At 52.3% G+C, this 13,342-nt stretch overlaps 1 protein-coding gene across 1 annotated transcript in view; it reads right to left on the reverse strand.

The window, feature by feature from the left end:
- Positions 1–13,342, reverse strand: part of MAD1L1 (mitotic arrest deficient 1 like 1) — a 359,183-nt gene that overhangs the window by 93,233 nt on the left and 252,608 nt on the right. Inside the window, exon 15 of the mRNA XM_080704077.1 lies at positions 11,921–12,128. Coding sequence (XP_080560203.1) covers positions 11,921–12,128 — 208 coding nt within the window. The remainder of the gene's footprint in view (positions 1–11,920; positions 12,129–13,342) is intronic.

Raw genomic sequence — 13,342 nt, forward strand, 5'->3', positions numbered from 1 at the left:
GCCTCATGTGAGAGCTGCGGAAACCAAGGTCAGGGACTGGAGACTGGTCCCAGGTCACACAGCGAGGCGAGTGTGGAGCTGGGCCCTCAGGCCTTCTGAAGCCAGGCCTTCTGAAGCACACGGCTCTCCCCTCCTCCTCCCTGCCCTACTCATCTTTTTTTTTTTTTTTTTTTTTTTTTTTGTACTAGGGATCGAACCTACTGGCATTCTACTTCTGAGCTATAACCTCAGCCCCTTTTTTTTTTTTTTTAATTTTGAAACAGGGTCTCACTAGCTTATTGCGGGTCCTGCTACGTTGCTGACGGGCCGTGAACCTGCAATCTTCTTTGTTTCAGCCTCCCAAGTATAGGGGTTATAGGCAGATACCACTGTGCCTGGCTTAAAGTCATCATTTCTGAAAATACACAGATAAATGAAATACCTTCCCTCCAATCTGAGAATAGAAGCTGTTATGTGTAAGTGGTAAAGTGCTTGCCTTGCATGCACAAGACCCTGAGTTCAATTCCTAGAACTAAAAAAGAAGAAGAAAAAAAAAAGAGCTTAATAAGCACAAGACAGACACATCATTGAGCCTGTGGGCAAAGAAGGACCATCTGATAAATGGCACCAGGGCAACTGTTTACTGATATGGACAAAGATAAATTTAGAAGATGATCTTACACCACATATCAGTGTAAGAAGATTAAATCTTTAAATATAAAAACAGGGCACAGTGGTGTACACCTATAATCCCAATAACTTTATTTTATTATTATTATTTTTTGGTGGTACTGGGGTTCCTGAAAGCCCTTCTACCTCCGGGCTACACTTCCAGACTTATTTTTTACATTTTTATTTGGAAACAGGGTCTCCTAAGCCAGCGCGCGCGGCTGGCTTCGAACCTGCGCGATCCTCCTGTCTCTGCCTCCCAAGCGCGGGGATTACAAGCGTGTGCCACCACGCCCGGCTAATCATCCCAATAACTTTAAAGCTGAGACAGGAGAATCACAGGTTCCAAGTCAGCCACAGAAATTTAGTCAGACCCTCAGCAAATTAGTGAGATCCTGTTTCAAAACAAAGAATAAAACTGGGCTGAGCGTGTAGCTCAGATGTAGAATACCCCTGGATTCAATCCCTATTACCACAAAATACATCAATAAAACAACCTTTCAATATAAAAAATAAGCCCCCAAACCCCAGAAGAAAAGTTATTTACCAAATTACTAAAGAACTTTCTCTCTCTCTTTCTTTCTTTCTTTCTTTCTTTCTTTCTTTCTTTCTTTCTGGTATTGGGCATGGAATCCAGGGGCATTCTACCTCCGAGTACACTCCCAGTCCTATTTTACATTCTTTTATTTTTGGAGGAGGGTCTCACTGAGTTGCGGAGGTCCTCACTAAGTAGCTGAAGCTGGTATACAAGTGTGTGCCACCTCGCCCAGCACTAAAGAACTTTCTAAGCTTAAAAGTAACAAAACTAATAGGTAGAGCCAAAAATTGTTTAAAACTGTCTGTACAAAATAATCATTTAAGAAACCAGCCGAGCATGGTCGTGCATGCTTGTAATCCAGCATTCGGGAGGCTGGGACAGGAGGATCGTGGTTCGAGGACAGCCTCGGCTACGTGATGAGGCCCTCTGCAACTTAGTGAAACCCTATTTCAAAATAAAGAATAAAGAAATTGGGCCGGGGGTGTAGCTGGAAGATAGAATGCCCCTGGGTTCCACCCAACAAAACAACAAAAAACCCTCTAAAGTTGGGTTTCTATGTAAACAATATAAAAGGAGATAAAGACACAGTGGTCATAATGAGATCATTCTTCATCTTTTTGATATAATCTAGAAAAGAATTATACTGTCCAGTCTGGTCTTGAACTCTTGGGCTCAAGTGATCCTCCATCTTAGCCGTCCAAGTAGCTGGGGCTATCGGTGCACGCCACTGTACCCAGTGATGAGATTTTTTTTTTGTTTTTGTGGTCCTGGGGATTAAACCCAGGGGTATTCAACTATTTTCACTTTTAATTTTGTAACAGGGTATCACTAAGTCATCATGTGATAGCCTGGAACGTGTGGCCCTCCTTTCTCAGCCTCCTAAGTACTAGGATTATAGGCGGGTATCACTGTCTGGTACTATGAGACAATTTCAACAAGAAGAGGTAAAAAAAAAAAAAAGTGTTCCTTATGAGTAACCAAAGAAATGCACATTCAAATGAGATATTTTAATTTAGAATTTAAAAGAATTTAGAAAGCTGAGCATGGCAGGTTATAGGTTTGACAGGAGGGTCACAGGTTCAAGATCAGCCTCAGCAACTTAGCAAGACCCTGTTTCAAAATAAAAAACAGAATAGGGCTGGGGATGTACCTCAGAGGTAGAATGTCCCTGGGTCAATCTCCAGTGCCACACAACCACACCCACAAAAAAACTGTGCAGAAAAACGACACTTTTGGTGAACGTCTCTGTAAGGACTAACACAGGCACAGATTTGTGTTAACGGGCCAAATCAAGATTTGGAACAGGTTCACCGCCCTGAAGAACAATTCCCCATCCCAGCTCCATGGCATGCCTCGGCCCCATGGCGACTAGAGCCACTGACTCCGTAGCGCACGCCTGTCTTGCAGCACGCCATCCCAGCTGCCACCCTGCATGGCTGGGTGTCAGCAGTCTGTGTGCCTGCTGGGCGAGACCCTGCCTGCAATGTGCGCTGGTGTGCATTTTCTCACAGCGGGGCTTCCGTGGGTGACGACGCTGTGGAGACGCGGGGTTCCAGTTCTGAGAAAGATGAAGATCGCAAATCCAACCTCATCTTCTGCATGAACCCTGGGGAGACCAGTGACAGCCGGCTGCAGGCTGCAGAGGAAGAGGCTGAGGCCTGCTGAGGTGCAGTGTTGCCAGGCTGGGTCCAGCTGCTCCCATCTGCACAGGACCTGCGGCTCGGCTCGGGCAGAGCTGGCATCTGCTGAGTACAGCCTTCTAACCTGGAGCACAGCAGGGCCCTTGGTCCATTTACACCTCTGGTCTCCAGCCGCGGCATTTTGTAGCTGTCAGCACAGCGCTGTTAGATTTGTACCTATGTATTCCATTTGGAGGGCAGCGAACAGAAATGGTGCTGGGACTTTAGTTTGGTGGTTTGGCACTGGGGATTGAACCCAGGGGCCTTCTACCTCTGAGCTACAACCTCAGCCCTTTTTATTTTTTGTTTTGAAACAGGGTCTTGCTAAGTTGCTGAGGCTGGCCTCGAACCTGCCATCTTTCTGTCCTGGCCTCCCAAGTACTGGGGTCACAGACATGTGTCATGGCACCCACTCGGCTTGCTTTTGACCCAGGGAAGGCTTTCTCTGTTTTGCACCATCAGTTAAAGGTAGATCCGAGTCTCTCATCTCTTCCTGGTTTGCTGAGTGTCACAAATGAGTGCTGGATTTTGATAAATGCTTTCATGTGATTTTTTCTTTTTTAGATTATATCAGCTGACCTGGGTACAGTGACCCATACCCGTCATCTCAGTATTTGGGAGGCTGAGATGCAAGGATCATAGGTTCTAAGTCAGTCTCAGCAAATTAGTGGTACCCTGTTTAAAAATAAAATATAAAAAGGGCTGAAGGTCAGAGATAAAATGCCCCTGGGTTCAATCCCCAATACTAGCCCCTCAGAAAAAAATCAACTGATGCTTAACACTAAACCAGCCTTGGGTTCCTGGAATAAATAAGTACGTTATGTGGTTTTGGTTTTCTTTTTTAGTCTGATCATCTGCTTTAGAATTAGGTGAGCAGCTGCTTCTTAAAGCGTATTGGGAAGGCTCCTTCTCTTATTTTCTTATTTATTTATTTGGTACTGGGGATTGAACCCAGGGCATTCTACCTCAGAAAACTACACCTCCAGTCCTATTTTATTTTTTATTTTGAAACAAGGTACTGCTAATTTGTTGAGGGCCTCACCAATGAGTTGCTGAGGCTGGCTTCAAACTTGCAATCCTTCTGTCTCAGCCACTCAAGTACTGAGATAACAGGCATGCATATACCCACATCTTATTTTCTTAGAGTTGTGCAGGATTGCTGTTCCTAAGCTGTTTAATAGAATTCACAGGGCCATCCGGGCCTAAAGACTTTTTCTTGCAAGCTTTTTTTTTTTTTTTTTTTTTTTGCGGTACTGGGGTTCCTGGAAGCCCTTCTATCTCCGGGCTACACTCCCAGACCTATTTTATATTTTTTATTTGGAAACAGGGTCTCTTAAGCCAGCGAGGCTGGCTCCGAACCAGCGCGATCCTCCTGTCTCCGCCTCCCAAGCGCGGGGATTACAAGCGTGCGCCACCACGCCCGGCTCTTGCAAGCTTTTTGATCACGGGTTCAGTCTAGTCCTGCGGTCATGCTGAGCCAAAGAGTTTGCTGCTGCCAGCTGTCTGTCTCTGGCTCACCAGGCCTGGACATGGAGGTACCAAAGCTTGGAAAAAGTGGGGTGCAGACAGGAATCAAGGGCAGCTCTCACTTTCAGGCCTGAGACGCAACATGGAGGAATTCAGTCGTGTTTCTTCTTTCTTTGCCAGTATCCTAGCAATCCGGAGGTACTGCTGGACAGACGCCTGGAGCCCCTACAAAGAGTGGGGGCGAATCCCGCTGGTTTCCTTTCTCCACTCTATGGCTGGCGCTGACCATGAGCACTGCCACAGACAGTGGGCCACACACACAGCAGGGCAAGCAGAGGTCTGAGAAGGGAGCTACTGGGTTGTGCAGGAGCAGCAGCGATGAGGCCAGGGGACTTCCCTCAGCTGGGCACGCCAAGGGCTCTGCAAGTGGACACTGGGCGAGCTCACTTCCCAGGACCCAAACTGGCCCACCCAGAGCCCAGTAATGGAAATCGGGAGAAGTACGGCCTGGGCTGGCCACCATCACCAGCAGCAACCAGTGCTCTGCCTAGAGCTTAAAATGACCGCGAATAGTGTAGCATGGCATTCAAAATGCTCAGAATACAACCCAGGGTTAAGCTGCATGTGTGGGTCCAAGAAAATACAGATGCACTAAGAAAAACATGACGACCAAGTAAGATTCACAGATGTTCCAGAAGTCAGTGACAGAAAACACACTTCACTTTTCATGGCCCACTGACAAGTACCACTAGTACAAGTACACCAGGTCTCTGTCAAGGTCTCTGCTCTGTAGCCATCATACACTTACAATGACATATATGAGGCCAACCAGATTTGATTACACAGGGCACATATTTCTGATTCTCCCCACCCCCACCCCGTACTGGGGATTGAACCTAGGGATGCTCTATCACTGAGCTACACCCCCAGCCCCTTTTTAGGTTTTGAAACAGGGTCTCACTAAGTTTTCCCAGGCTTGCCTTGAACTTGCGATCCTCCTGCGTTAGCCTCCAGAGTCACTGGGATTAAAGGCATGTGCCACTGTGCCGGGCACATCTTTCCCATACTTGACTTTGGACTTAGAAATAACGCTGTACAATCGACTTAGTGAGATCCTGTTTTGAGATTTTAAAAAATCAAAAAGGGAGCTGGGCGTGGTGATGCATGCTTGTAACTGCTGTACTTGGGAGGTCGAGACAGGAGTATCGCAGGTTTGCAGCCAGCCTCAACTACTTAGTGAGGCCCTTCACAACTTACTGAGACCCTGTTTCATTCCCAGTACCGCAAAAAAAAAAAAAAATAAAAAATAAATAAATAAATAAATAAAAAATAAATAATTGAAAAGGGATGGGGATGTACCTTGGAGACAGAATGCCCCTGGGTTCCATGAAAAAGAACAAAGAGAAAGAGAAGAAAAAATATCACTGTATGGTCAGTGTCTGGAAATCTCTGCCTGTCATATGGAGGTAAATTGTAAATTGCTGGTGACTACGATTTACTCATCAGAAACCAGGGAGACCAGAAGACAAGCAGAAAGTATTGATTTTTTTTCCTTTTTTTTTTTTTTTTTTTTTGCGGTATTGAGGATGAAACCCAGGGGCATTCTATCCCCGACCTACACCCCCAGCCCTATTTTTTTTTTATTCTTTATTTTGAAACAGGGTCTCACTGAGTTGGAGAGGCCTTACTAAGTAGCCAAGGCTGGCTACGAACCGTGATCCTCCTGTCTCAGCCTCCTGAATTCTGGGATTATAAGCGTGTGCCTCCATGCCTGGTGAGAGTATTGATTTTAAGGAACCAAAAATTCCATGCCCAGCAGAGAAACCTCGCTGCTCTGCTGGGGCTGCCTGGGACCTCAGCTGGTGTCGCCCTGGGGGCCCGCAGAGGTAGGGTACAGGGGCTGGGGCTCAGAGCACAGTAGTAGCGACCACCTCCTCAAAGCAGGTCACAGTGCACCAGGAAGAGTTGTGCAGGACCAGCAGTGAAGAAGCCCACCCCAGCCCCCGGGGCCTCCAGTGATGAAGCCTGCACCCATTTGCCCAACCTGCACCTGTGTATGAGAATTTGTGTATGAGCAGACCTGGAGTGGTGGCTATGCCCCAGGGGGTGCAGGGGACCATGACCTGGGGACAGGCCTGAGTACTAGGCCTGCCTGGCCCTTCTCTGCCACTGTAGCTGGGCTAGCCACCACAACTAGGGCCACAGGAATGGGGTGCAGATGGGTCCCAGTCTGAGAGGGGGTGGTCCAGGAGGAAATGGAGCCAGGAGAAACCCTGCTCTCCCCAACTCAGCACCAGGCGGGAGCAATGAAAACTGAGCTCCAAGCCGGGCCCCCTGAGGGTGCCCTCCTCCCTGGGGCAGAATGGGGGCTGCAGGGAACAGAGCTAAGTGTAGCCACCCCCCTCCCCCTCCCCAGAGACACCCCTGAGATCCACTGTGCCCACACAGTCAGGCAGTGACAAATGTGTTCACCTTCGACGTGTTGCCTTGACAAGACTGTATTGTCTTAATATTAATGCATCATCTAATCAAACTGCAATTAATAATCTCCCCAGCACAGTCTGGATACGCAGGGGCCCAAGCAGGGGACCAGACAGCAGCCTGGGGAGGCTGGGGTCTGGGTTCCTGGAGACAGGGTTATACCCTGGGTCTGGGCCATGCTCTTCTCCAGACCAGGAGAGACTGTCTACCAACCCAGATCTTGGCAGTGACAGGCCTGCTGCCTGCCAAGCCCCTCTGAAGTCCAAACACAGAGGCCTGGGGATCCGGGAACACTGCCGGGCCCGACTATGTCCACAACTCAAAGCTCAGCCTCTACAGAGGCCAGCAATACACCAACTGTCCAGGAGCCAGGACGAGGTGCCTGGGCACTCTGACGAGCTCCCAGGGAGAGAGGCTGCCGGGTGGCTGCCGTGTGGCTGCCGTGTGGCGGCGGTGGGGGCTGCGAGCAGCAGGGATGAGGCACCGAGGCTGGATGCGACCTCTGGGCCGTGGCCTGTGACTTATCTCCTGGGCCTCAGCTTCCTCACTTGCATGTAGTAACAGGTCCAGGTAGGCAGGGTGGCCATAAGGACCAACAGGATGGAGGTAGGTATTCTGCCAGCAGCCGGGAACCAGGTGAGGCCGTGCACAGGGGACCCCTTCGTCATGTCAGGAACCATCTTCCACTCTCTGCGACACACTCGTTTCCAGCCAAGAGCCCCCAAACAGTCTGGGGAGCTGATCTGGCCCAAACAACTGAGCATGTCCCTGGACATCCCCCTAGGTACCACACTGCTAGATGGCAGCTCTGCCACCCTGGTGTCCCCAAGAAGGGAATCCAGGCTGACTCCTCCCACTGTCTGCCAGTGCTGGGTACAGCCAATGTCTTCCTCCCAGATACCTGGTTGGTGCCTGCGACACCTCCAGAGAATGGGAGCCCCTGGACCAGGCTTCTCTGAGTCTGAGAGCTGAGAAAAAGCCTGAGCCTCTATGAAAAGAGCCTTTAGCGCTTTTCTTTTTCAATTTAGACTTTGTTTTCATACAAAACTCACACTTTAAAGATTCTAGTGAAGCCAGGAGACTTGTCAGGAGCAACGTCTCCCACACCTCCCTCCTGCCTTTCCCCTAGGACTTCGGCTTCCACCTCTTCCAGCCACTCAAGCTGGTACTAAACAGCTCTCCATCCTCTAAAAGCACGCTTGGATTGCCTCTGCAGACCTGACAGCCTGGGCCTTATCTGTCGCCTTCTGGCCAGGCAGACAGGCTTTGGCTCTTCTTCCCCCGTGCCCCCTCCCCCACAGACATCCTCTGGCTCTGTCCCGCCAACACACTGGCCCAAGACTCTGCTCAGATCGGGCCTCAGTCCCTTAGGATGGTATAAATGGTCAGAGTTGGGCTACATAGAAAACTCTTGGTTACTTTTTGTTTCTTGAACGGATTTTAGTTGTTCCTGGAGCTCACATTGTCTGGGTTTTCCACTCGTGTAGTTTCTTATGTACTCACTGCTAACTCGATGGCTCTTTGCTAGCCGTCTACACCAGAGCTTTCTAATCTTTTCTGTGGGGCAGAAAACATAAACATGATAAATGCATTTGCCACTCGGGAGGCAGCTACGTGCTGCCAGAGGCAACGGTCCAGGGACCAGGGCACCACGTTTACAGGAACCCACGCTAGCAAGTGACTGGGTAAGACTCTAGTCTGCACCCCCTCTGACCAGTCGCCATTTGCCTCTAAGTCTTCATGCCTGGGGGCCTTCCTCCTGCTTCCAGGATGCCACATCTTCTTTTGTGGTTTATTCCCTCGTTTTATTGGGGCACATCCTCAACTAGCTTCTGGAGAAGGATACATGGGAGGGAAATTCCATCCCATTGGCCTGCAGTGTCACGACGGTGAGGATTGGATGGCCTGCCTGCGCCTCTGCGCAGGACCTCTGAGTGTGTTCTGCTGGGCTATGGGGGCAGCTCCTTGGTCTCTGGGAAATGTCCTTCCCCCTTTCTGTCCCCTGCAATGACCTGCATTTCCTCTGGACCTGCTGAACCAGCCCTCTTATCTTCTCTCTTTTTGTTCTATTTAGAGGAGCTTCCTCAATTTTAATATCTTCTGTTAAGATTTCCATCTAGCTGGGTGTGGTGGCTCATGCCTGTAATATTCCAGTACTTGGGAGGATGAGACAGGAGGATCGCAGGTATGAGGCCAGCCTCAGCAACATAGAGAGACCCTTTTTCAAAATAAAAAGGAGCCGGGCGTGGTGGCGCACGCTTGTAATCCCAGCATTCGGGAGGCTGAGACCGGAGGATCACAGTTCGTGGACAGCCTCAGCTACTTAGTGAGGCCCTCTGCAACTCAGTGAAACCTGGTTTCAAAATAGATAATAAAAAATAGGGCAGGGGGTGTAGCTCGGAGGTCGAAATGCCCCTGGGTTCCATCCCCAGAACCCCCCCCCCCCCAAAAAAAGGCTGGGGGTAAAGCAGCTTGGAGCTAGAACATACCCCTGTGTTTAATCCCCAGCAGCCCCCCCCCCCAAAGAGAAACAGATAAAACAAAACTCAAGACCAAAAACAACTCTTAAGCAAGCGCCCTCGACCTCACCACAGCCATCCACCCGTCCTCAGGGCTGTTTCTTGCGGTCCCTTCCTGGCCCCCAGGGAGTCTCGTGTGAGCGGGGCGGTCCTGTTCGACATGCTGGCTCAGAACCTTCCTTTCTGAGTCTGCCTGGCCGTCAACTGCTCAGGCCCAGTTTTTCCAGATTTCAGATTGCTTTTGCATTCTCACCCTGTGCATTGAGCCGTATGCCAAACAAAACAAAAGACGACTACTACCCATGCTATGACCTCAGGGGCCTGGGGAGGTAGCACATCCTGGAGTCCAGTCGGTCCCCTGCACCCAGGTGCCCACCCTGTGCCACACGCCTCCTTCCCTGTCCTCCTCCAGCCAAGCTCCCAGCAGGCTGCCCACGCCCGGCCTGGGCCTCTGACCCTCACCTGCCAGCTTCCAGGCAGCCTGGGACTTGACTTATCGTCTAAGGTCACCTTTGGGGTGGGGACTCTTGGAATCTCCCAAGGGTGTCACAAAGCCTGTCTTTCAAAAAAAAAAATTTTTTTTTTGTACTAGGGGCATTCTACCTGTCTGAGCTACACTCCCAGACCTTTTCATTTTTATTTTAAAACAGGATCTTGCTAAGTTGCTGAGCGTCTCACTAAGTTGCTTAGGCTGGCTTTGAACCTGCCATTGTCCTGTCTCAGCCTCCCAAGCACTGGGATTAGAGGCATGCACCACCATGCTCGGCCTGGTCTGGATGCTCTGACCCACAGAAAATGGTATGGGACTTAATAAGGGTCCACATGAGTTCTGTAGAGAGATCTCTTAGAACAGCAGTTCTAAGAACCTGAGATTGGAGAGGCCGACTGAGGTATGAAGGGGAGTGTGCGCACAGGGTGTGTGTTACATGTACAAGCTGGGTACGAGGTGAGGGGCAGAGCAGCCATGTACACAGATGCGACCCTGTCAGGTGCTGAGAAACCTGCCTTCCATCCTGTGCACCCTGCAGCCCAACCCCATGGCGGTGCACGAAGCCCCCGCTTCACAGAGGATGCTGATAGACTGGGGACTTGCCAGAGGCTGGGGGGGTCCCAGACATAGCCACAAGGACCTGAGACCAAGACTAGGGACAACAGAAAACAGGCGGTAAAGTTAATAAGCACCTGCTGTGTACCGGGCTCCCCGGGAGGCACTGAGGCAGTCCTCTTGCAGCGCTATTACGGCCTCAGTTTGACAGTGGAGACGCAAGAACTCTGGGAGCTATCATGATGCTAGGAAGGGCAGAGATGGCCGTGCCAACCCCGGGCTGCAGCTCCCAGGGTCGTCGGCTGATATCCCAGTGAGACGCAGAGGCCTCCGAGTGCCAGGCTCTCTGGCACAGCCCCACTATCACACGTGCAGGGCCGCGGACCACGGTCCCCAGGTGCCGTGAGACGCTGTCTCCAGGTTCCCACACGAGGTTAGAAGGAGCAGAAGGCACACATGAAGAGTGACCAGGAGAACGGGAGCAAACATCCTGACACATCGGACAGGCTCTGCGCTGCAGGAGGGACATGAGAGGACAGCCACCCCCTTCCCAGCTCCAGGACCCTCACTGGGGAACGCGAGCGCCTTCACAGCATGACAGATACGTGAAAATGAAGTAGGAGAGGGAAAGGGCTTTGCAGGATGGAAAAGCAACTCAGAAACATGTGAGGCACAAACAGCAGGAGAGCAGCAGCCCACGGCAGCTCCCACCTCAGTGCACAGAGCTGCGGACATGCAAGGGCCGTGCTCAAGGCCACTGCGCAAGGACCAGAAGGCGCAGGCTCCTCCCAGGCCACCCTGAGGTCCTGTGCAGTCTAGCACCGGGTACCCGTGAATACAGAGTGCTGCTGGGTGCCTGGGGGCCCACAGCCTCCCCAGGGACTCAGGTTGCGTGGTGACTCTGGCCTCCCGGGACCTCTCCTTTGCACATCTGGACGTCCACTTCTCTGCATCTGCAGAGCGGACACGGCCGGGACAGGACTTGGTGACCCGGAGGCCCTCCTGGGCCTGATGTGAACGGACTCTAGCTGTCATTTTACCACGTCGGGGGTGACAAGCGCAAATTCCAAGGTTGCTCCCCTGGGTTACAGACTGGAGACGGCGGTGAGAGGTGCTGACTTCGTGGCTGGCCTCCCTCTATCCAACAGTGCAGGCCTCTCCCCCTGGGCTCCGAGAAGTGTACTTAGACCAGTGAAAGATGGTCCCCGCTCTCGTAGAGGACTGGATTTACTCATGATTAATGGGCCACATACAAACTGATAAATGATATTAATTTGTTTTAGGGGGTCTGAAAAGATCTCAGCCGCTTACTACTCCAGTGCCGCCTGAGTTATTTCCTGCTGCCTGCAGCCGTGGATGACTAAGCCCTGTTTGCACGGCCCTGTGGGGAAGCGGCGCGTCTCTGCGGGCAGCGGGGGCCAGCGTGCTCTATCCGCGTGCCTGGCTGCCCAGGCCAGGGCTGGAGCTGCACTGCCCCCGTGTGATGGGTGCTGGGGGCGGGGGTCCGCCCACTGGGTGCCCCAGGCCTGCTGAGGGGGCCTACCTGCCACCTCCTTGGATGAGGGCAGGCTGGCGGCGGCCTCCAGGTCTGCGGGGATGGGGCCCCCTCTCTCCAGGGCGCGCACGAGCCCCCGCAGCCGCTCACATTCCTCCTGCAGCTGGTCCCGGTCCTCGCGCAGGCGCTGCTTGGCCAGGCTGGTGGGGTTCAGGCTCAGGTGCAGCACTTTGGTTTTGCTCTGGTCGTAGTCGCCCTGCGGGACCAAGCACAGCACAGCGTCACCTCAGTCTGGAGACTGGGGATGAAGAGAGAAGAGACGAGGGGCTCATAAGCACTGAGGGCGAGAACTGAGGAGTCAGTTGCTGGTGTGTGTTCTGAGTGTGATGAGGCCTGGCCCACAGAGGCTCACAGCTGGCTGAGTCTCAGCTCTAGGTTCCGCTCTCTGACCCGTAGGGGGATACAGTGTCACCTGCCTGGAAGAGCTACTGAGTTAAGGGGAGAAAACAAATCAGCTGCTGGACACAGTGGTGCACACTTGTAATCCCAATACTTGAGAGGCTGAGACAGGAGGATGGAGAGTTTGAGGCCAGCCTCAGCAACTTAGTGAGGCTCTCATCAACTCAGTGATACCCTGTTTTTAAATAAAAAAATGAAACCGGGCTGGGGGTGTAGCCTGGAGGTAGAATGCCCTGGGGCTCCATCCCCAGTACAAAAACAAACAGGCAAGCAAACAACTCAGCTGGAATAGCCCTGGGGACAGTGTAGGCCCTCTGCACATGAACCCCTGCTAAGCCTCCGCAAATACCAATTCTGAGAACAAATCATGGCTAGGCACAGTGGTGCCTGGCCAGAATCCCAGCAACTCCACTGTAGGGCTTTCCAGTGGCATTGCCCGGGCCCCACAGAGAACAGGCACCCAGGTTGAAGAAAGCCCTGTGACCCTCCCAGGTGCGCCACGGGCCAGGGTGACACCAGCTGTGTGTGCCTGTGGCCCAGGGACACGTTCCACCTGAGGAGCCCGGTGCAACTGGGCCTGGGAGCCCACCCCTCAGGGATCGCGCAGCCCTTGCCTCTGCATGAGACCTGGAGGCTCCGCCCTGCTCCACACACGGCCTTCCCTGACCTCACCTCCCATCGGCCCTGCCAACTGCCTCCTGCCTGCACGTCCCTCTTGCCTCCTAAGCAGCACGGGAAATGACATCCCCTGTCCAGACCAAGGGCTGAATGCTCTCAGGAAAGGGGCCGGGGACACCGGTAAGTCAGATGGCTTGCGCATGGGGCCTGTGCATGGGTGTCCAAGCTGCTGTGGGACAGTGTGGCCTAGTCTGGGCGGTGCCTCTCAGGCACCTCAACATGAGCCCCAACATGACAGGCCTTGGCCAGCCACCCACAGCCCCCAGTCCGTGCCCCCCCAATAGCAGGGGCCCATGAGAGCAGAACAAGATCCCATCCCTGGGCGCCACCCTA

The sequence above is a fragment of the Muscardinus avellanarius genome (assembly GCF_963383645.1).
Source record: "Muscardinus avellanarius genome assembly, chromosome: 10".
Classification (NCBI taxonomy): domain Eukaryota; kingdom Metazoa; phylum Chordata; class Mammalia; order Rodentia; family Gliridae; genus Muscardinus; species Muscardinus avellanarius.